Source organism: Melozone crissalis, unplaced genomic scaffold (genome assembly GCF_028551555.1).
Source record: "Melozone crissalis strain CALT ecotype California unplaced genomic scaffold, PUWL_Pcris_2 ptg000017l_1, whole genome shotgun sequence".
In the NCBI taxonomy this organism is placed as follows: Eukaryota; Metazoa; Chordata; class Aves; order Passeriformes; family Passerellidae; genus Melozone; species Melozone crissalis.
Window position 1 is genome coordinate 5,464,016 of NW_026535795.1, and position 22,373 is coordinate 5,486,388.

The 22,373-nt window shown below is 49.2% G+C and overlaps 1 protein-coding gene across 1 annotated transcript; it reads left to right on the top strand.

The window, feature by feature from the left end:
• The first annotated feature begins 3,626 nt into the window (after positions 1-3,626).
• On the top strand, positions 3,627-21,328 carry SLC17A9 (solute carrier family 17 member 9). The gene is made up of 13 exons (XM_054274813.1): positions 3,627-3,709; positions 11,945-12,142; positions 13,062-13,201; positions 13,798-13,897; positions 14,829-14,959; positions 15,760-15,856; positions 16,707-16,803; positions 18,740-18,827; positions 19,133-19,167; positions 19,706-19,821; positions 20,232-20,287; positions 20,639-20,668; positions 20,763-21,328. The coding sequence occupies exons 1-13, from the start codon at positions 3,627-3,629 to the stop codon at positions 20,924-20,926; spliced, it is 1,335 nt and encodes a 444-aa protein (XP_054130788.1). The 3' UTR covers positions 20,927-21,328.
• Positions 21,329-22,373: the final 1,045 nt, after the last annotated feature.

Genomic DNA, 22,373 nt, shown 5'->3' on the forward strand with positions numbered 1-22,373 from the left:
AGAGGCTGCTGCACAGAAACTTAACAGCAGAATTTCGAGTAAAGCATTTCCTCTCAAGACTTTTGAAGAGGCAAACATACACCTTTAAGCCAGATGAAGTACCTCTAGTACCTCTCTCTCTTTAAGATGATTTCATTTAAACACTTTCAGCTTCTTTCACCCACATTAAAAGAAAAATTGAAAAGAATTCTGCTTCCTTTCCACTCCTTGTAAATACAGGAAAAGCCACTACATTATTCCAGGGTGATTTTATTGTTTTTAATTTGTAAAATTTATGCTTTGTATGCTTGAGTATAAGCTTAAAGGCATTACTTTAAAAAATCCTTGACTGACTGAGTGTTGTTCAACTTATTTCAAACCACCTTGTGTCCAAGTGGGTTGCAAAGCTCATTAAATGGAGTTGGATCCCTGTGTGTTGTGTCTTCACGGGAAATGGGGCTGCTGCTGTCAGCCACGGCTGAGAGCATCCTTGAGAGCCAGAATAGAGCAGGGTATGGAGTCCTGTTTTTCCTGAATCTGCCCTGAGGCTGCAGGTTCTGACCTGCTCTGTAGCTCTCTCTTCCTTCCAGAAGCGACGCCGTGTCAGGAATTGTTTCTGCTCTGCTGTCCTTAACAAAAAGGGGCAAGGAGGGTTTGGAGCTTTTGTTGAGATGGTGTCCCCAGCCCTGCTCACTGCTGGGTGTGCTCAGCTGAGCACAGACAGAACACAGAGCTCATGAACAGCACCCTCAGAAGGATTTGTGCTTCTCCATGGGCACCTCAAGGTGCTACAAACTATTTTTATTCCTTTCTGCTCCCCCTCTGCCTTCACTTAAGCACAAAGTTGCCCAAACTACTGGTGGGCTGCATATTGATGCATTCAGGCACCTCAGACCAGAAAGGCCTTTGTGTCCTGTCATGCTCTTCATGAGGATTGCAGCATGGTTCCAACCATATCCTGCCACCTTATCTCGCCTGCATGAGTTGCTGCATGGAAGTTGCTGTTCATTTACAAGCAGGCTCAATTTGCCAACTTCTCTGATAATTTGCTTTTTTTCAGTGTATTGCTGCCTACTAATTTTGCTATGTTGGATTATGTAGCAGTAGAAACCTACGTGTGTTTTCTTTATTGTGTGGAAAAGTTGCATTGAAACTGTGCTGAGTTAGGGAGCTCTCAAGCTGCACTCACTGTCCTTTCAGGAGACAACAATTGTCCTTCATGGAATGTGTGAGCCTTTTGCTCCATTCATACCCTTTCAGGAATTGATCCTAATCTGTGCTTTACTTCATAAAATCTTCAAGTAATTCAACCATTGTATGGGTGAACTACATGGATAGTAAATATCAGGTCAAATATTAACCCAGTAATCTTGTTTGGTTTAACCTTTCGACAGATTAAGCTGAACACAGGAAAAATGAGAGGAGGTTGTGTTCTTGTGTAAGATTATTTTCTTTAGTCAGCACCTGTCCTCTGAGCTGATTCCATTTGTCATTTAATCAGCTTGGTGGGAGGTTTGCTTATGGAAAATTATGCAGCAGTAAAAGGAATTATGTCTGTGTGTTTACTCTTTAAATTTATTTATGTGAATGTGATGGATATTGCACTCAAACACTTTCAACTGCAGCTGGTTTGGACAGTGAAAGTAGCTTCTTATCTGAGAGGCAGATTAGTCAAGCTCCTAATTGAAGAGGTGGACAAGGAAAGGAACAAAAAGGTACAAAAATAATGAAAATTTGTGCTTGACTTCCAACTCAACTACTAACTCACTGAAAGTGTGATTCATTGTTGCAGTGTCAGTGTTGGAAGTGTTTGCACCCCTCAGCGGTGAGACTGACACAGGATCCCTCATACCTGGCTATGAGCTCATAAGTTTTCTGCATCTGTGGTTACCATGCCCAAGGCTCTTCAGTTCTTTCCTCAGCTTATTGCATGGATTTCAGTTCTGTAGTTACATCAGAGCCCATCTGCCCTCCTGCCTCGAGTTAACTAAACTCCAAACACACACAATTTAAGAAACCCAAAATACATTGTCAGTGGTTTACAGTTTTGCCTGCAATTTGCCATGACTTGGCTCCCTCTTCTGGAAAAGGGGACAGTAGCAGAGTGAATAAAAATACTTCAGAGTTTCATTTCCTGCCCAAATAACGGGAGGAAAGCCTACAACTAAATGAAAGCTAAAGTGGTTACTACACGTGGTTCCCCTCAGTCTCTACTTGCAGCAAAGCTTGTTGTATTTGTGTTGTCTGTGTGCAGCAGGTCTGTGCGACTGTGCCTGACTATGCCACAGGCATTTGGGGAAGATCTTTTTTTTTTTTTTTTTTTTTTTTTTTTTTTCTTCTCCTGAGGAAGAAATAAAAGCAAATGATAAAGTATGGCTTGATGATTTCTACTTTTTCAGCAACCTCCTCTGTGGAGCTGTCTTTTGTGTATTTCACCTTTTTGCCTATTTCACTCTCAAAGTTTCAGCTCAATGATAGTGTTATGCTTCCTGTAGCAAACTGTTCATCAGGGGCCTGCCAAAGGATTCATGCTGGGAGAAGGATATTTGAATTACCTAAACATTAATCTGCTAAAGGCTTCATTCCACCGAGGATGGAGAGGTTTCTGGCTGCAGGAATAGCAGACAGGAGGTGTCTGCCCTGCACCTGTGCGTTTTGGTGCAGCCCAGCAGCTCTGGTACCTTTCCCAGGGGCCATGCACGACCTTGCTCAGGCTGTGCCGGAGCTGCTCCATCCTTTGCTCACCCGAAGTTTTGCCGTTCCAGCTTCCAGGCTGAAACCGGCCACAGCATCACCTGAACGATGCCTCTACAAGGCTCCTCCAGCCTGCTCGTTCATGATCTTTAAGTGAGTCACGAGTCCTTTTGTTGCGGACTGAGATAACCATCATTTCAATTATTTATTTGCACAAAGGAGTTTGATTATCTCTTTCAGATACAGCAAGGCAGCGCCTTTATCCAACAGACATAAATCAAGCTGTAACACCATTCATCCCTATTTATTTTATCTTCGGAATCGAACGTTATACTCGCTTCTAATCCTTAAAAAGCAGAAGCAGAGACTTTTCTGCTGGCAAACCCGTCAGAGCAGCGGGAGCAGGAATCAGGTACGGGAGCAGAAGGACAGACCCTGCTCCGTCCCCTTTCTGTGCCCTCGCTGTGCCCGCTGGAGGTGTCAGCAATGACCGGAGCTATTCCCTGCCCAGGTACGGGAGCAGGACAGACCCTGCTCTGTCCCCTCTTTCGCTGTGCTCGCTGGGGGTGTCAGCAATGAACGGAGCTATTCCTTGTCCAGGTACGGGAGCAGAAGGACAGATCCTGCTGCGTCCCCTTTCCGTGCCCTCGCTGCGTCCCCTTTCCGTGCCCTCGCTGTTCCCGCTGGGGGTGTCAGCAATTCCCGGAGCACAGGGAACGAGCGGAACCCCGCGGTTGGCCGGTGCCGGCACCTGCCCCTCCGGATCCTCCCGGCTCCGCGGCTCCGGGGCTGGCAGAGCGGCCCCGGCACCGGCACCGACCCGGGCGGGACTTCCCGGCGCGGTGCGGCGGGCGGGGGCGGCGGGAGGCGCTGACACGTGGCCGCGGCCCGGCGGGGGCGGGAGCGGCGGCGGGGCCGCGATGTGAGCCGGGGAGGCGGAAGGCGCTGCCCGCATGGCCGCGGGGGGCGGCGGCAGGAATGTGCCCCCGGGCAGCGGCATGAGGCGGGATGGCGGCACCGAGCCCTACTGGTCCAGGTAAGGCTGGAGCCTCTCCCGCTCCCGGGAAAGGCGCTCCGCTGCTGGCGGCGCTCTCCGAGACTCCCCGGTGCCCTCCCCGCATCCCCGGTCCCCGCAGCTCCCGGGAAAGATGCGGCTCCGGGATGGAGGCGGTCGGGCGGCCCGCAGCGCTCTCGGAGAGGCGATTCCGGAGGAGCTTGGTGCTCCCCTCCTGTCCCTGTGTCGCTGCTGCCCTCCGGGAGGGACACGGTCCCACCGCCCCGCTGTCTCACTCCTCCGGACTGCAGCAGGGACGGTAGAAGGAAGGGGGAAGATAGGGAATTACTGTGAAAAACAAGGGGAAAAAAAACCAACTATGGAGCTTATTTCTGGCCTGTGATCAGCGAATTAAATACCAAACCGCTATGAGGCTCTTATCGAAGTGTTCCAGTGGGGATGTTTGTACTGCCGATAGTCATTCATTGAGATAAAGTCTGGAATAGGAGCTGGGCAGCAGCTAGACAGCAAGAACTGCTCTTGATGCCAAGTCATTAAAATACTTAAAATGCAGTTAAACCCCCAGTGAACGCTTCTAACAGCAGGGGCACAGGCAAAGGCAGGGTGACTCAGTGTCCGGTGCTGCTTCTCTCTGCCTCCTTGGCAAATTCATCCAGCACCAAGACTCAGTATCAGCCCCTTCTCCCATCTGTTGAGATGATGATTCCAAAGTACCAGTGGGGCAGCTGGAATTCATGATCAGAGGCTTTTCCAAGCTGGGACTCCCTGTGCTTGAGAAATCCGGCTCTGTTTCTGCTGGCTGATGTGCGGCTGCCCCCGTGGTGCCCAGCCCTGGGGCTCCCCCTTCCCCTCGCCTTGGGGTCACACTGCGGGGACCCCGCCCTGGCAGGACAGCGGGACAGCCGCAGGACAGACTGACACCCGTGCCAAAGCACAGGGACACGGGGCCAGGGGAGGGATTGCCCCGGGATGAGTTGGTGTTTCCCACCCATGGCTCTCTGCAGGGGCAGCTCGGCTCTGAACTGCTGTCCCGAGGGGGAATCCTCCTGCACTCACAGACCGGGATGTCTCATCAAACCCACGCTCGCTCTGACTGACGGGGTGGGTCTTAAAGAAGACCTTTGGCACAGAAGCGCTTAACATTTGAAGGTTCTTTCCCCCTAAAGCGCTTAGGAAAACTCCTTTTCTGTCTCCCGCTTGCTAACTTTTACCTAAGTCTCTGAGAATTGGGAGTGGTGGGAGCTCACACCAGATTTTCATGAGTGAAAACTTTAGTTTATAGCTTCTCCTCTAGGAAAAAAATCCCCAAAAAACATTTGACCAGAACAAGCTCTCCTGTTTCTCAAATCTCTTCGGAAAAATGCAAAACATAGATAACACTTTCCAAAACAAAAGGGATGAAAACAACCTGTTGATCGAGACAGACATTTTAAGTGATTCTGACCGTGCTAAGTGCTGGCAATAATTGAGAGAATCCTGTTAATGGGAAGGAGCAGCAGGATAACCCTAAGGCACCTCAGATCATTATCTATATTGCTGTAGTTCACAGCAGCTGAGATCCTGAGCCCATTGTTTAGTGTAGACACAGAGGTGGTCACAGCCCTTCTTTGGGGAGGGTTTATGGAGGTTTTATGGCCACAAGTAAACTGGGCAGGTGTAGGTTGAGAAAGGAGGAGCCAAAAGGGGGAATGAGCCGCCAGATCATTGGAGCAGTTTGTCAAGTTGTATCAACTACCTCATTGGGTGAAGTGAATTTGGTGGACAATTTGTGAACAGTATATGCAAATAAACAATTTCCATATTTCTCAAGAAGTGAGTTACTGCCATGGGGGCAAGGTGTTATCAAGTGGGGGAAGTGACATGGGCTCTCCTTTCATGCTCCAACAAAAGACATGCCAGGCAGCCTTCCAAGATCTGTCAGAGCAAGGAGAGATAAAAACTTATCTTGGCAGGTTTATTTTTCCATCTTTGTTCATGCTGCTTCCTCTCTTGTCCTCCCTTTCTCCAACTGGCTTCTCCTTCCTCTTCCACTCTTCTTGCCTTGTGTTTTCTCCTGCCTGCCTTTCCAAAACTTTTCTGCAGGTGTCCAATGGCTCCATTATCACACATCTCTTCCAAGAGCAGCACCTGGGGATTTCTGTTTGGGGCTTGAAAAAGCTTTTGTAGCACATCTGGACACTTAGAGAGCATTTCTTAATGATGATCCTGACATACCAAAGCAGGACCCCTCGGGCAGTGGATGGGTTTAAGCATCTCTGGTTTGACTGAGGGAAGAGCAAAGCAGTGAAAAGAGAAATGAGTCGCTGCACACAAAGCAGATCCAGCTCTGGATGTGGGGCTCACATTTTGGATAGTGCCTCCAGGAGAGAAATGCAGCATGAAAAACTCACTGTGCCCTGGGAAAGCGAATGACTCCAGAAGCCTCTCTGCATCTCCAGCCTCCGGCTACACCTGAAGACAAAGGGTGATTATGAAAGTTTCTTTAAGCTCCAGAGATAAAAGGAGTCCTACCCCTGGCCACAGGCTGATCTCCAGTCACCTGATCTTTGCCCAGAGACAACAGCCAGTTGTTTTTTCTGAGTTCTGTGCCCTCCTCTTTTGTCAACATGATGTTGCAGCTTTAGTTGGGTATTTGGGGTATTTTTAGTGGTTGGGATTTTTGTTTTACAAGTTCCTCACCCTGGGTTTAATAGTGACCTTGCTGAGACCTTTTTTCACATGGAAAACATAAGCAGGGCACACATTTCATTCCTGGCTGATCCATGGATGCCCTCAGATCAGTGTGCAAAGCACGCCTCTGCTTTATTATTATGTCTTCTCACCACCTCCACCTGGACTCAACAACTACTTCCAGCTCATATGAGCTGCTGAAATTTAATTTCATCTTTGCTTTTGCCGAAAGCAAGAAATGAAGAGAGGGAATAAACCCAGAGCTCGTTTGCTGAACACCACTTTGTTGCCATCTGCAGCTCTGTGAAGGGAGCTTGAGCACAGGAGGCGGACAGGAAGCCAGCAGCTTTCCCAGGAAAAAAAGCCCTGTGTCCTCTGTGCTGCTCCTGTTGGCTGCTAGCTGGATTGGGAAAAAAAAAAAAAACCCCAACAACTCCCCCCTAAACCCCAAAGCTAGTTTTGACAGTGACAAATCATTAGCTTGGAGCTGGTCTAGAGCATGACAAAATCTGCTTGAGGAGAGGGGGGAAATTACTCCAAGCCTCTCCCTTGACAATCATGTTAGATTTTGAAGGAGAAATTGTTGAGAAAAACAAAGAATGAGAAGTGAAAGGACTGTCAAACAGGGTTAAAAACAACAACCTGGGTATTATCTCCTGGCACAGGGGTGTCTGCATGGCTGCTGTGTTGGTGCCACGTCAATCAGTCCTGCTTGTGGTGGAGATTATTGTAAATTAAAGCTTTAGGCAGGGAAGCTGGAGAAGAGTGGCTTTGAAGGAGGATGATCCCATGGGCCTGGGAATGGGTGATGAGGGAAGTGTGGACACACCATGGGTGACAAGGGGACCACAGGCACCAGCTGCCAGTGCTGGGGACATTCCCCTGGGTGGGGGTGGCCCCAGCTTGGGCTGCTGGGTGTGCTGGATTGGAGCTGGTGCCATGGCTGGGAGCCCAATTCCATGGTGTGGGCTCATCCCCATCCTGCCCTGGGCTCCTGCCAGGGCCTGGGGAGTGTCCCCTGCTGGTGTCTGGGACACTGGGAGGGCTGGGGGCACAGGGGGTGACTGCACTGACGTGTTCTCCCTGCATCCCCCAGGAACTGTTCCTGGTCTCTTTTTAGAGAGGGGAACTGAGGTGGAGCTGCCCTCCCTGGGAGGTGGGTGTTGTGCTCTGCTGGTGGTGCCCATCCTGGGCAGATCAGGAGCTGCAGTTCCCAGTTCTCCTTGCAGGGATGGAAAACACCCACAGATATTGCAGATGGCTTCTGGCCAAGAGCTGTTGCTGGGACAGGCTGTTAGTAGTCGTGCTGTCTAATACAGCTCTGTGAGCCCTGAAAATACCTGGGGGTCCTGGCTCGTGCCTTGGAGGGGCTAAACTGGGATGTAATTGACAGCCTGAGCCCCAGAGAGTCCATCTCAACAGTGACCTGAGTGTCTGCCAGAGCCCTGCAGACCGGGGGAAAGGAGGGAGGCGAGGCAAGAGAAATAAAAGTTGGATAAATATTTGCTCTGTGGCATCTACTGGAGAAATTCCTCCAGCAGGAAAACACACTGCAAATAAAGATACCCTGTGCTGCTGGCTCTGCTTGCACTGCCAGACAGCTCAGCTTGCTTTTGCCCCTTTGGGGATCTTAGGCATCCTTGAAAAATCCATCCTAACCACTGTGCCCTGACTGGGGGATCCATTTGGTTGGTGGGAGCTGGGTCTCAGGGAAGTCAGGGGATGCTTGGAAGCAAAGCCATTTCCACCCAGTGTCCAAGGCTGCATTTGGAGGGGGAGAACCAAGGGACATCAGACAGGGCTGCCTCAAAAAGCCGCCCAGGAAGAGTCATAAGGGCTTGGGTTAATTATAGTCTGGGTGGTGGTTGGAGGTTTGTGAAATAGGAAGTGTTTCTGGCTGCATGGCTGCTTTGCTCAGTGAAGAAGGTCTCAGTGGTGTGCAGGAGGGGTTGCACCTGCAGTGCCTGTCTCCTGTGGGGAGGAGGGGATTGCACATCAGGCTGGGCACTGAGGAGCCACTGCCATCACTCAGCACCAGGTTACATCAGTTCAGTGGCTCCAGAAAAGCTCCAGAGATTCCCTGCCAATGGTGAGCAGGGCTGGCCCCTCTCTGGCCCCTCTCACAGAAGTGCCTCCTGTCACATATAGCCAGGGCTGGCCCAGGGATCTTGGTGGGTGAATCAGGCTGGTGGCACCAGTGACAGCAGTGGCTGTGATTTCCTGTGCTCTGACTTAGGCTGGTTATCTGCAGCACATTCTGTCTCCCTCCCTCACCAGGGGATGGGTTAGATTTAATCTGTTACCCCTGGTGAGGTTTCACTTCTCAGATGGCTGATGTCACCCACAAAAACTTCTGTTTGATTTGTCACTATTCCTTAGCTCTGAAAGGAGGGGTTTAATTCCTGTCTTTGTGCTAGTCCAGGTTCCTCCAGTGTAACCTCTGCTGTTGTTGTTTTGCACTGAGCAGAACGTTGAGTCATCTGCAGCCTCTGTGATAACTATAATTAGGAGAAAATGCATTTACAAAGCTCTTTCCTGTGATGCAAGCACGTCATTGTCCTTGCAGGGAAATCATTCCTGCCATGCTTCCAGGTGGGTGTGAGCAGCTACTGATTACATTTGACACTCATAGTCTTTGCATGGATTTTCCTAGCTGGATGTGCTGCCTACAAAGGGGTAGTCTGAAGCCATCATTATGTTCCCCACTTGTTGTGGGCATAATCCCTACTGATTTAATTAAACATAAAGGAAGAGAATATAGAATGGAGTAGTAGTCAAAAAGAACATTGAGATTTATTTAGTACTGTGGAATAAAAATAAAAGTCAAGAGAAAAATGTATCCCTGGAGTTTTGTCAGAACATCAGCTGGAGAGGCTTCTTGAGAGAAATGGAGTAAAGAATCCTTGAGATGCTCAGGTCTTATTCTCTCCCTCTTACACCTTGCAGAGTTATACAGGGTTTAGGATAAAGGAAGAACTCTTGATCTGGTAATAAAATGCTGCTGTGCTTATCAGGATAGCTGCAGGTTATTCTGAACACACCAGAATGACTGGAGAGACAGAGCTCAGCTCCACTCCAGTGAAAGCTCATAAAGGTCTCCCTTTGCTGCAAGGGAAAAGTACAATTTACAAACTATCTTGGTGGCTAAATAATAGAAAATACCTCCACACATCACTGGCTGCTGTGCTTTACTCCATCACCTCGGTTGTTGCAGGTTCAGTAGCTCAAATTTATCAGTGCTGTGCTCTTGGAGATAACAGAGATTATGGCCCTGGACTATCAGCAGCCCATTTGGGCAGGGCAGGCAGGAGCTGTGCCTGGAAACATCCCATCCCTGAAAGGTTTTCCATGGTGGTTATCCCCACCTGCCCTCTGCCTTTGGTGGGGATTTATACCCAAAAACTCCTGTTGTATTTTCCTGCTGGGGTTTCTCTGACCCAGCCATGCAGTGTCCTGGAGCCTTTGGTGGGGATTTACACCCAAAAACTCCTGTTGTGTTTTCTCTGACCCAGCCATGCAGTGTCCTGGAGCCTTTGGTGGGGATTTATACCCAAAAACTCCTGTTGTATTTTCCTGCTGGGGTTTCTCTGACCCAGCCATGCAGTGTCCTGGAGCCTTTGGTTTCCCTGTGCTTTTCTGTGGCAGGCTGGGGTCAGTGGAGCCACTGTTCCTGGAACTGGCTGGGGCTGGTGATCAAAAAGCAGCCCACCTTTGGTTTTGCAGCAAATGGAGATATGAGTGAAGATAACTTCCTCTCAGGGTGAGCCCAGGAGGGGCTCTGAGAGCATTTCCCAGCTAGCTGGAACGACTGAGGCAGCTCAAGCCCTGGTTACTCATTCCTCCAGCAAAGAGACATGAGGTTTGCCACTTTCTGTGTTATTCTGTGCACTCATGTGTGTGCACAGTAACAACAGTTCCAGCCCTCTAAACACCAACTGAAACACTTCCAGTTCCTCCTGCCAGAGGTTAGCCCTGAGCTGCTTATCTGCCTTGTCAGGAAACAGCAATAAATCCATCTCCAGCAGGTTCACCTGTTCTGCTTTTCATTGTTCCTCCACCTCCCCCCTGTGAGGGCCCATTTACACCTTTATAAATGGGGTTGTGCTGTGTGGATTAACCCACATTTATCATCATTCCAGGACAGAGAAACCAGCTCTCTGTTTGATGTAGAAGGTGACCCGGGTTGTTTCCCACATGGAGGGTGGGTGTGTTCAGCAGGCTGGAAAGCCCAGGGGTTACTGCCCCGGTACAGTGAATTCCCCTGGAGCACAGAGTCTGTTAGCTCAGTGCTTTGTGCTCTGGGCAGAGAAATAATCAAACACAAAGAGTACCAATAGTGGGTGTTCTTACTCAGCTTTTAACTCTGTAATTCACTGGCAAAGGCGGGCACCCAAAGTGGCATGGCTGAGGGAAGGCAGAGGGATTTACCTGACTTTTGCAGCAAAATGTGTTTGCTCCACAAGTTATCACTGGCTTGCTTCTCACTTACTCCTGTAGGAGCCCTTTTCTTGATGCTGAGAATTTACACACCAGAAATATATATTCTGTTAACATATTTTCACTCTTATTATCTAAAATTTCTTATCTGTCCAGGCTTAATTATTTTGCTTATCTCTCTGAGCTCTTTAGGCCCATCAAGTCCTGTCTCTCTAAAGAATTCCTGCATATCCCTCCTTTTTAGTAGGTAACACACAAACCACCTCCCCTGGGGAATGGCTAGAAATGCCAAATAACTAATGTTTGCTACCAAGAGGTGTGTCTCATGCAGGTGCTTCCAACCCCTGACCTTTCCTTTGTTATCCTTAACTTTTAAAGAACACTTCCTTAACTTTTAAAGAACAGTTTCTTGTTTGGGGGTAACAAACCAGGTTCCTTCCAGCCTTTCCCTCCATCTGCAGCCAGTGATGTCCAAGCAGCTCATTCCACCTTGCAGCCTATGGACAGACATTTGCTGCTGGAGTCAAAGAGTGTTTGGGATGAAGCTGGCATCATTCCTAAAAGCCAGCAGATGGGATGCACTCTGTGTCAGCGCTGCTGTGGCCGGGGGACTTGTGCTGACCTTCATTTTATCCAGACAGACTCGGCTGGCAAAGCCAGGCTGACCCCTGTCGCAGACATCATTTTATGAGAATCCCTTCCTTAGGATTTTTCCTCCTGAGAAGCTGAGAGGCCTCAGGAACAAAATGTAAACAATGGTTATCTGCTGCTGTGGAATGCAACAGGTGCATCTGTGATTGGTCTCATGTGGTTGTTTGTAATTAATGACCAATCACAGCCCAGCTGGCTTGGACAGAGAGAGTCCAAGATAGCTGCCTTTGTTATCATTCTTTTAGATTCTATTCCTAGCTTAGCTAGCCTTCTGATGAAACCCTATTCTTCTATTCTTTTAGTATAGTTTTAATGTAATATATATCATAAAATAATAAATCAACCCTTCTGAAATACAGAGTCATATCTTCGTCTCTTCCCTCATCCTAAGAACCCTGTGAACACCATCACAGACCCCTAAACCCTGGCTGTGCAGGGACCCACAGCAGGGGCCCAGCATTTCCCCTGCCCTGTCCCACCTTCCTGTCCCTCCTGCAGGCCTGAATGCCGTGTGTGGACAGCGATGCTGCTGCTGGGGACGTGCCTGCTCTACTGTGCCCGCGTCACCGTGCCCATCTGCGCCGTGGCCCTCAGCTCCTACTTCGACTGGGACAAGAAGCAGTTTGGGGTCGTGCTCAGCAGCTTCTTCTGGGGATACTGCTTGACACAGATTGTTGGAGGACACATCAGTGACCAGTACTGGAAATTATTCTCATGTTTTCTTGGTTTGATGGTGCTTAGCGTGGTTTGGACCCCTCAGTTTCCAGTTCCAGACCCCAGTGATGGGGTGGAGGGTCCAGTGTGTCCATGGGGAGAAGCTCTGGCTGAGAAGGGATGTGGGTACTTTAGACTGGCCAGATAGAAGCTGTGGATGTCTCATCCCTGCAAGTTCTAGGATTCTGTAAATACAGCTTGTTTGATCTGATCTCTACAGATGATCTTTGTTTTCAGTTCAGCATTTCCAGTCTCTGCCCTACATTCTTTCCTCGAGTAAGTCCCCATGCACTGTTTCCATCATGTTTAGAAAAACTGTCTCCATTGTGTCATATGAATTAAAAAGCAAACAATTTCCCCAGCTGGCTGTAAGGGAGGATCTGAATCTTTACCTGCTTGAGTCCCTTTCCCCAGCCAATCTATTCTTAGTGAGAGAGCTTTTCTATGAAATCTTTTGTGAGGAGCACATGCCTGGAAGGGATGCATTATCTCTGAAGTGCACTGTGCTATTTAATTGAAGTCCTTAAGAGTTTGCAAGAAAACACCTGAAGAAACCTGAATGGTAGAAGGCAGAGCTGAGGATTGCAAAAGAGCAAATGGAAAACAGCATCACTGGTTAAGAGAAGCAGAATGGTGGCAGCAGTCGGGCTTCCCCTTCATCACCGTCAGAGAGTTGAGTGCTCAGTGCTGTGAGTTCTCTGGGATCAGTTGGATGGGCAGGGCTGGCAGGAGCTGGGAAGGGAAAAGGTCAGAGCTGCTCCCCAAGAGCCAAGAGAAGAACAGGTTTGACCAAAAGGTTCCTCTCAAAAACAGGTTAAACTGGGAAGGGCACTTGAATGTGGGCTGGAGGACTTTGCCCTTTTGGCCTGCTGTCGTTGATAATGTGTTTTTTGTCTTCCAGAATAGGAGGTGAGAAAGTTCTCCTCCTTTCAGCTTCAGCCTGGGGGTTCCTCACAGTCCTCACCCCGCTGCTCACCCACATCACCTCAGCCCATCTGGTTTTTATGACCTCCTCCAGGTTCCTCATGGGGCTGCTGCAAGGTGAGGCCCCTGTCCTGAGCCTGTCCATGTGTCTGTCTGTGCAGTGGCCTCCTTGCACAGAGGCTCACGTGCAGCACATTGAGATGCAAGTCCTGTGGTTTGCAGTGCATGAACCCTTCCCATTGGGTGTCTGGGCAATTCTCTGCCTCAAAACAGCCTCCACATCCAGAACTTCATGGGAAAAACCAGTGACATTTCTAGAGAAAGTCACTGACAAGTCATTTCCCTCTGCTAGACAGGGGCTGCTGGCTTTGGAAATCATCTCTGGTTGTGTTTGGTTTTCCACATTTAAAAACTCCTTCAAAACACTCAGAGAAAATTGGCCCTTGCCAAAACTTTTGGATAATTTGGAGTGATTTTCCTTCCCTCTTGCCAAGCTGCAGCACTGGGAAGTGCATTGGCACTGATGGATTTACAGTAGCAGTGGTGATGATGGAAGGGGATTATGGAGAAGGCACAGAAAAACTTTTGATGGCGACAGATCCACTCAGTTTATTTTATATCCATGTTTTGAATTCGCCAAAAATTTTGCTGTTTTGCTCACTCTGGAAATTTTTAAATTTGCTTTTGTTTTGCCTAACTGCTGTTTCTCTCAGGGGTGTACTTCCCCTCCCTGGCCAGCCTGCTGTCCCAGAGGGTCCGGGAGAGCGAGCGAGCCTTCACCTACAGCACAGTGGGGACTGGATCCCAGTTTGGGTGAGTTCAGAGGCCTCTGAGCAGCACTGACAGCTCTGGACATCCCACCTGATGAAATGCCATTAAACAGTTGGAGGCAAAATTCAGAGCCCAAAGTACATGTGGATGCACGGGTCCTCGAGGACTCCTGCTGCAGCTGAGGAAGCCTCAGGCAGTTGCTGTCCTGCCTGCCAAGGATTCATGTGTTGTTTTCTCTTTCTTTTCATACCAGACTTTGAAGACTGTTTGCAGCATTTAATTGCTGTGGGAAACAGCCCAATTCAGTAGGAAGAGCCTGACACTGGTCCTCTCTGATAGATGGGAAGAATAGAACTTCTCCATCTCTGCTGATCTCCATCAGAATTTCCTTTCTAAATGGAAAGGCTGCTTAAAAGCCAAATAGAAATATCAGTGTGTTGAATCACTTAGTTTTCCAATGTTCTCATTTCTTTTGCTGCTTTAAACATTCTCTGGGATACTGCACACCACCAACCTCCTTTTCTTTCCCCAGTGACCATTTTTCAGCGAGAGGCAGGTGAGGGTGAGGTCCCTTTGGGATTTCTCCTGCCAGTGAGGATCTGGCCTGAAATGCCACCCAGGGAACAGGACAGGTTGCAGAGGTGGGACTGGTGGCAGCACCCACACGTGCAGTGACCGAGAAATTCTCCCTGTGAGGGTGCTGAGGCCCTGGCACAGGGTGCCCAGAGAAGCTGTGGCTGCCCCATCCATGGAAGTGCCCAAGACCAGCTTGGATGGGGTTTGGAGCAACCTGGGATAGTGCAAGGTGTCCCTGCCCATGGACAAGATGAGCTTTAAGATCCCTTCCAACCCAAATAATTTTAGGGTTCTGTGGCACGGTGACAGCAGTGTTGACCCCAGGGACAGTGTCCCATCAATGTGCTCAGTCTGAGCTCTCAGCCAGGCCAGTAAATCTGAGTGCTGTCCCTTGCAGAACACTGCTGATTGGTGCTGCAGGATCTCTCCTCCTGGACTGGTACGGCTGGGAAAGCGTTTTCTACTTCTCCGGTTTGCTCACTCTGCTCTGGGTTTATTGCACCTGCAAATACCTCCTGAGTGAGAAAGGTGAGTCCAGCTGCATCCCTGGGGCTGGCAGTGCTCCCAAGGATCCGGGAACAAAGTGATTCCTCTCCATTATTTCTGCAAATCCTGTGTGTTTCCCAGATCATGGCTGGTTTTACACAAAGCTTTTGCTCAGATGTGTTCTGTAACACACGCTGTGTCTCACCCAAGATCCCCAACCCAAAAACCAGGATTTGAGCTCTTGCAATGCTGATTTCCTATTTCAAGTCCTATGCTGGATTATACCATTGCTGAGAGCCTGATCTGGCTCCTCAGTACTCTTTAAGCACCAGTGAAAACACAAAACAGAGCATGATCTTCAAAGTGGATTAAGCTAAAGCAGGACAAGATACTTACTCCAAACTAAGAGCATCTACACATAGAGCTTTTAAAAACCAGTTAATCCACAATATCTCTTCCCAAATAACTGCCTAGGAGTAATTCCACATATGGACAAACCATTACACCTGGCTACAGCATTATTAGGGTGAGTGTGGCATGTAGGAGCCCAGCTCACTGGGAGCTGGGTGTGTGCCTGGTGCTGCACAGAATCCAAACCCAATCTCTATCAAAGGACTTTTGTTTAATTATAAAAGAGATAAAACACATGGGTGAAGGTGGCTGGGTGGGGAGGGGTGTGGAAAAAATTTAGTGTAACAAGGTGTTTGCATGAGCATTCAACACTGGTAGAGCCAAAAAACCAAGGGCTAGAAGGAGATTGCAAGTGGTTGTAGAGCAGTGTCCCAGGACTGCACAGGAAATTACTGACCACAGCTTTCCTTGGGGTGTTTCCTTCCCTGCAGAACTCACCATCCCCATGAACTGTTTAACGAGAGGCCTCTCAGTGCCCAAGCAGACCAAAGTTCCCTGGAAGCAGCTGTTCAGGAAGGCACCGATCTGGTAGGCAGCTGCATGCATTGGCCAGGCTGGCAGCATCCTCTCTTTTCTCCTCTCTGGGCTTATTTCTTCTGCCTCTGTGGGTTTTGTATATTTGAGAAGCAGAACCAGTTTTCTAATTCCTTCAGTATAAACAAAGAACTGCAAAGGTAAGCTTGGCAAAGGTGGTTTATGTCCTGCCCACAGGGCTGTCAGGATCGAATGTTGCTGGCAAATCTTTCTCATTCCCAGGCTGTTCCCCTGGATGAGTCCTGTGCTCCTCCAAGGGGATATTTTCCACGGGTCTTGTTAGAAATGCTGATTGTAATGGGCTCCTAACAAGTGCTGCTTAGGGGCCCTGGGTGGCACGGGCTGTGTTCTCATGGCTGCCAAACATCTTTTTAATGGCCATTTTCCCTCTGGGATGCTGCAGTGGGTACTGAAGCCCATCCAGGCGTGTTCCCAGGGGCTGTTTTAAGGCAGGGAGGAGGAGGATGATGGGGCTGCAGGGCAGCAAACCCATTCCTGCCTTGAATAACCCTAGAAAACCCTAAACACCACCTCATGGAGCAGGAGGGCTCCTGCAGGGCTGGAAGGGAAATGCAGTGGCATAATTAGTGCTTCAATGAACCTCACCTGGCCCCAGGGGCTGTGCGTGGGCTAGCAAGGAGCCAGCTGCAAGGAAAAGGCTGAAAGCAGTGACAATCTGAAGCTGAAAATCAGTGACAAAAATCTCAGGAAGCCGAAAGGAGTAGCTCTCCATGACAAAAATCTCCGGGGTTTCTGTTGGGAGCTGACACCTGGAGTGCCCTTCCTTTCCCAGGCCCCATGACCTGTCCCTGCTGACTGTTCCCTCTCAGCTGTGTCTTTGCAGGGCTGTCATCATCGCCCAGCTCTCCACGGCCAGCACCTTCTTCACCCTGCTCTCCTGGCTGCCCACCTTCTTCAAGGAAACCTTTCCCGACTCCAAGGTGGGTTGGCTCCAAAGCAGGGGCATTGCTGCTCAAAGGAGGCGCCTGCCAAAAGGGGGTGGAGGTGAGGAAGAAGATGGCAGAGGGGTTTGGTGAGAGCAGGAGGAGGTTTCCCTGTGGCCTTTGGAGCTGTGGCACCCTGCTCATACTTCTGGAGATCTCTCCAGGTTGCAGAGGCTGGTTTCTAGCTGCTTGTTTAGGGATGCTGAAGGGTGCAGGAAGAGCAGGTTTTATTGGGTTTTAGACTGCTTTTCTTCTGAGGAAAAGATAATTTTTCAACTAGCACAAAGCTCATGACATGCTGTTGAAAATAACCACCATTCACTCCTAGTTTTTTTACAGAGTTTTTAAGTGGACTAACATTGTACAGCTCAGGCCTGCCTGTGAAAATTATAATAAATATTATTAATTAAAATGACCATTAATAACAATAATGTGCACTCCAAAAATACTACAAAATCTTCCCTCTCCTCAGCACAAATGATACTCCCATTTTTCAGAAATCCAGGCAGTACTGATCTGGGCTGAGGGCTGGCATTTTCATCTTGTTCTCAGAAACTCAGTGTCCTCCACAATGGCTCTGTTAGCTTTTTACAATTTCCAGAGCTGCTTACAAATGCCTTTCCATATTACATATGTAAAGCTCTTTATGGCATACTTGATATTTATATTAAAATCATGTGTTAAACCAGCAAACATATTGTTGTGACAAGATCTGTGCACCTCGAGTAATGTGCTTGTGCAGCAGTAATTTACCATCTGTTCGGCATTATATCATGGTGCCCTTATGTAAGATGCTCTATAGAGTGCTCCTGCAGCTGATAATCGTTTTGTGCTGTTTTAAACGGGCTGAGGCTGCTTGATTGTAAAGGGTGGGTGATAATCCCTACTGTGGGTAACCTGTGTCACCTGCTGGCCAAAATCCCTTGCTGCAGGTGAGCCTGTGGCCAGCTGAGTGAAGGTGATGCAGGGTTTGGCTCAGGGTGATGGGCTGTGGGTGAGACAAGGCTGGGATTGATGTGCTGAGCTGCTTTTAACAGCCAGCACCACCCCACAGAGCCCATGGGCTAACATTGTCAAAAATGACCCAGACCCAGATTTCAAAGGCATGGAAATATGCAGATGGACCCTGGTGTGATTTCCAGGAGCATCTTTAGCAGGGTTATTCAAACCCAAGATCATTCAGCCCTCCCACACCTGCCAAAGCCAGACAGGAGGGGGAGATGCCCCTGCAGGGTGATGGGCTCTGAGCAAAGGGGCAGATGCTGGGTGCATGCATGGATGAGTGGGTTCATCCAGCTGAGATGAAATCCAGCCCCAGCCCACACTGATTTCAGCACCAAAGTGCCCCTGAGCAGCTGTAATCCAGCTGACCACTAATGGTCTGTGATTACAGCTGCAGCTCACTTAATTGAAAATGGGCCGAAGGATGTTGGTGCTCATAATGTTCCCTAATCCTGCCATTAGAAAATCCAGCTCTGCTCCCTCAGCCTCACACAGTAATGCTGCTAATGAGCTGGAAGCTGCTGGAAATTTTGCCAGCAGCTCTGCTGGGGGACCCACAGGAAACCCACACTGAGCTTCCCAGGGCTCTGTGGCTGCCCACCACATCGTCCTGCTGAGCAGTGAACTTTGCCATGCTTAATCCCTCTTTCCCAGAGTTTTCTGCCTCTCCCCTGGATGCAGCATTGCTGGGGAAGAAGGAAAGATGACAAATCTACAAATACTACAGGCTGTGATGCGCCTGCTCCCTCACAGAGCCCGGAGTGGGGCACAGGGCAGCTGAGAGCTGGCTCTGCCAAGGGGCTGCAGGTGCTGCAACAAGCCCTGAGTGCTTCATTATTTCTCTTCTCTACAGGTACCACAGACTGTCAAAATATTTGCAAACAAACTCAGATCTGACAACAAATCTCTCTTGGTTTTCACTTCTTTTCAGGGCTGGGTGTTTAATGTAGTCCCCTGGCTGGTTGCAATTCCGACGAGCTTGTTCAGTGGATTTCTGTCTGATCATTTAATTAGTCAAGGTGAGAGCTCTCTATGGCTTTTCCTCAGCTCTTATGGGATGTGGGAGGAGGGCCTGGGTGGGAGGAGGAGGGCTTGTTGGTAGGGGGGAGATTCAGCGAATAGAAAATGTGAGGTTCTGATACAAAAGCAGAATAAATTGTCCAGTGTCCAATTCCCATTGATGTGTTTGGGACTCCCTTTGACTTCATTAATAATATCCACATGTAGATGAAATCTGGGCATCTGAAATCTACTGATGTTGTAGTTTCCTGGCTGGACAACAAGGTGAGCTGTGCTTAACTCCAAGTGTCTCTTTCTTCTCCAGGGTACAGAACCATCACCATTCGTAAGTTCATGCAGGTAAGAGAGCTGGAGCTGTGGGAGAGGAACCTGAGTTACCACTTAAACTCTGATTGTGTGGCAGGCAGGACCTTGCATGGAGCTGGGTTGGGGGCTATAGATGGAAACAAGATTTTTCTGGCTTTTCACATTAACTGGTGGTCAGGATGTGTGAAAGGAAATCCAGAGGAAAACCCTGGCTGAGGAACAGAGCCTGGATTAATGGCAGCTTTGAGCACAGAGGGTACTCTGGAGGGGTTTTCTTTCACAACCTGTCCCTGGTCATTCCAAATGACCCCTTAGGTACTGAGGAAGTGGCAGTACAAGGGTGAGCAGAAATAGAAATGCTGGGTGAGAACTCAGTGTATCCTCTGTTCTGCAACATCACATCCCTCTGGACACACCTCTGGCACAGAAGGACATTGAGGGGGGATAAAAGGAGCACAGGGTGCAGCACACAAACTCATGGCATTGGATAAGGGAACAGTTTGTTCGTGGCCGGAGTTGCTTTCTTCTTGCAGAAAACGTGCTGTGGTGTTTAATTTTCCCTTTTTTCCAGGTCATTGGCTCTGGTGTCTCAAGCATTTTTGCTTTGTGCCTGGGCCAGACCTCCAGTTTCTGCAAAGCAATCGTGTTTGCCTCAGCCTCTGTTGGACTGCAGACCTTCAACCACAGGTGAGGAGAGCCCTGGGGACAGAGACCCTCAGCTCCCCTGCACATTTGGCATTTTGGGGTCCTGGAGGAGACCTGGCTGTGAGCACAAGAACTGGCACCTGCCTGAGCATTGTGGTTGGGACCCTGTGAGGCTGCTGGAGTTTGGAAATAATCCAGCAAACCTCTAGCATGGAAGGGCTTGGACCAGCCAGTAGGAGGGAGATGGAGCAGGAGGGGAATTGCACCCTGAACACTTTGAGTTGAATTGTTTTCCTCCTGATAATCACCTGCTTTACTCTCAGCTTCTCCTGCCAGTGCCATTTCTCATCCAGGAGCTTTCCTTGTGTTTGAAAAATCAAATGTGTAAGTGATGGAAAAGCAGTCATGTTCCATTGAAACAACCATTGATCTCCCCCTCTGTCTCTCACCAGTGGCATTTCAGTAAACGTGCAGGACCTGGCCCCCTCATGTGCTGGCTTGCTCTTTGGTAAGGGTTCTGTGGTGTTTCTTGCCCTTTGGTAAGGGTTCTGTGGGGTTTCTTGCTCTTTGGTAAGGACTCTGTGGGGTTTCTGTGCTGGAGAGGTGGGGACATGGTCAGCAGCATCAGGATTTGAGCAGGAGCAGCTCTGGGCAGTGTCTGGGCTAGGGGAAGGTATTCCTGCCCCTGCAGGAAGATGGAATGAGCTGAGCTTTAGCGTCCATCCCTGCTCAAACCACTCAGTGATTCCACAGTCACAAAGGCATTTTGCCCAACATGCAGACCAGGGGTTGGTGGCACTGATGAAACCTCTCGTGTCTGTGGGTTTTCACAATTTCTTTTCACATCTTTTCTTTCCAGGGGTTGCAAATACAGGAGGAGCCCTCCTAGGTAAAGTACATTCCTGCAGCTCCTCCTTTCCTCTCCCTGCAGAGGGCAGATCCAGCCCAGAGCCTTTGCATTTTCTCTTCCCCCTTCTCTGCAGGTGTGATCTGTGTGTACCTGGCTGGGTACCTGATTGAGACCACTGGCTCCTGGATGTCTGTTTTCAACCTGGTGGCAGCTGTGAACAGCATTGGGCTCTGCACATTCCTCCTGTTTGGAGAGGCCCAGAGGGTGGACACAGACTCTGTGTATGTGGATCTTTAGAGATGAGCCCAAGAAGCAGCTGAAGGACAGGAGAGTGTCCCATCTATGGATCATTCTTGCACAAGTGCCAAAGAACATTTTACATTTTTTTTTTTTTAGGTGTTTTAACAGGAAAAAAAATGCTGAAACCAAGTACATAATGGGTCTGGATGAAACCCATGGGAGAAAAGAAATTTAGAGTTCATTTTTTTTGCTCAGGGCTGTAGCTGGTGGCTTGCAGAGCCATCCAGCTCAACATCTCCAGTGAGGATATACTCTGTGGGACCAGTTTGTCCCAGTTTGTGTCTCGTGGACAAATATCCTTGTGGCCAAAGCAGCTGACCTGGCCTGTCCCCCAAGGCTGCTGTGGTTCCATGCCCTCCTGAGGGGAGCTGCTTCTCCATGCGGGAGTGGGGCTGCCAAGCTCTGCTGTCCTGTGCCACCAGGTGTCCTGTGGGCTGTGACAGGAACACACCAACGAGTACCTCTGCCCTTAACCCCTCGTGTGCCTTCATTCTGCAGCAGGTACAGCCAGTTCCCAGGGCTGTGAGGTGAATTCCAAGCTTTCCTCCAGGGACTGTGTGCCCAGGGCCATGGGGCTGTGTCAGTGCTGCTGTCACTGAGCTGGGACAGGGCTCCAAGCCAAGCCTGGCTTTGCCCAATGTGTCCCTTCTCTCCCTGGTGGCCTCAGCCCAGCCCTGAGCCCAGGTGGGGCAGCTCCACCGTGAGAGCAGAGCTGAGCTGTGCCCTGGGCTCAGGCTCAGCTGGGCTGACCCGGCAGTGCAGCTGAGGAATCCCTCTGGAGCTGCTTTGGGAGATGCTGTGAATGTGTGGGAAGAACTGGTCACACCCTGTGCTGTGGATCCACAACTCCCAAATGCTTTCTGCATGGTTAGATGTGTCCTCCACGTGCTCTCAAAGCACTGAGGGAGACTTTCCAAAGAGCTTGGCATGGGCAGGTTTTGTTTCTATGTTAAGCATAAATCAAATTTCTGCATTGGGCATCCACAGGGATGTGGATCCCCGTGTCAGAGGGAAACACTTGGCTGTAGACACCTCTGAGCTTGAATGTCTTAATGTTATTTATAAATATTTTAAAATTTAAGCACCAAATCCTATATTTTATGTACTTGAGGCCTGATTCTGCATGCTTGTTTTGAGTGGTACTCCCACCAAACCCGGCACTATTTCTCAAAGGGGAGGATCTGCCAGCCTCCAGTGTTTGGTTCTGTAGGATCAATTTTAAAGGTGAATTTCACATTAAAGCAATTAATTGCCTCTCCTCCAATCCCCTGATTGCAGTTTGAAAGGATCTTTTAGTACTTACCAGAAAATTCAGGCTAGGAGCAGGTTTCCCAAGGACCTTGCAGTGCAGGAAAGCTATAGATTCAGGTGGAAAAAAAATGCTATTATCCTCTTCCTCACCTTTTTTTTTTTTTTCGGCCAAGTTTCTTCTTGGAAGACATTT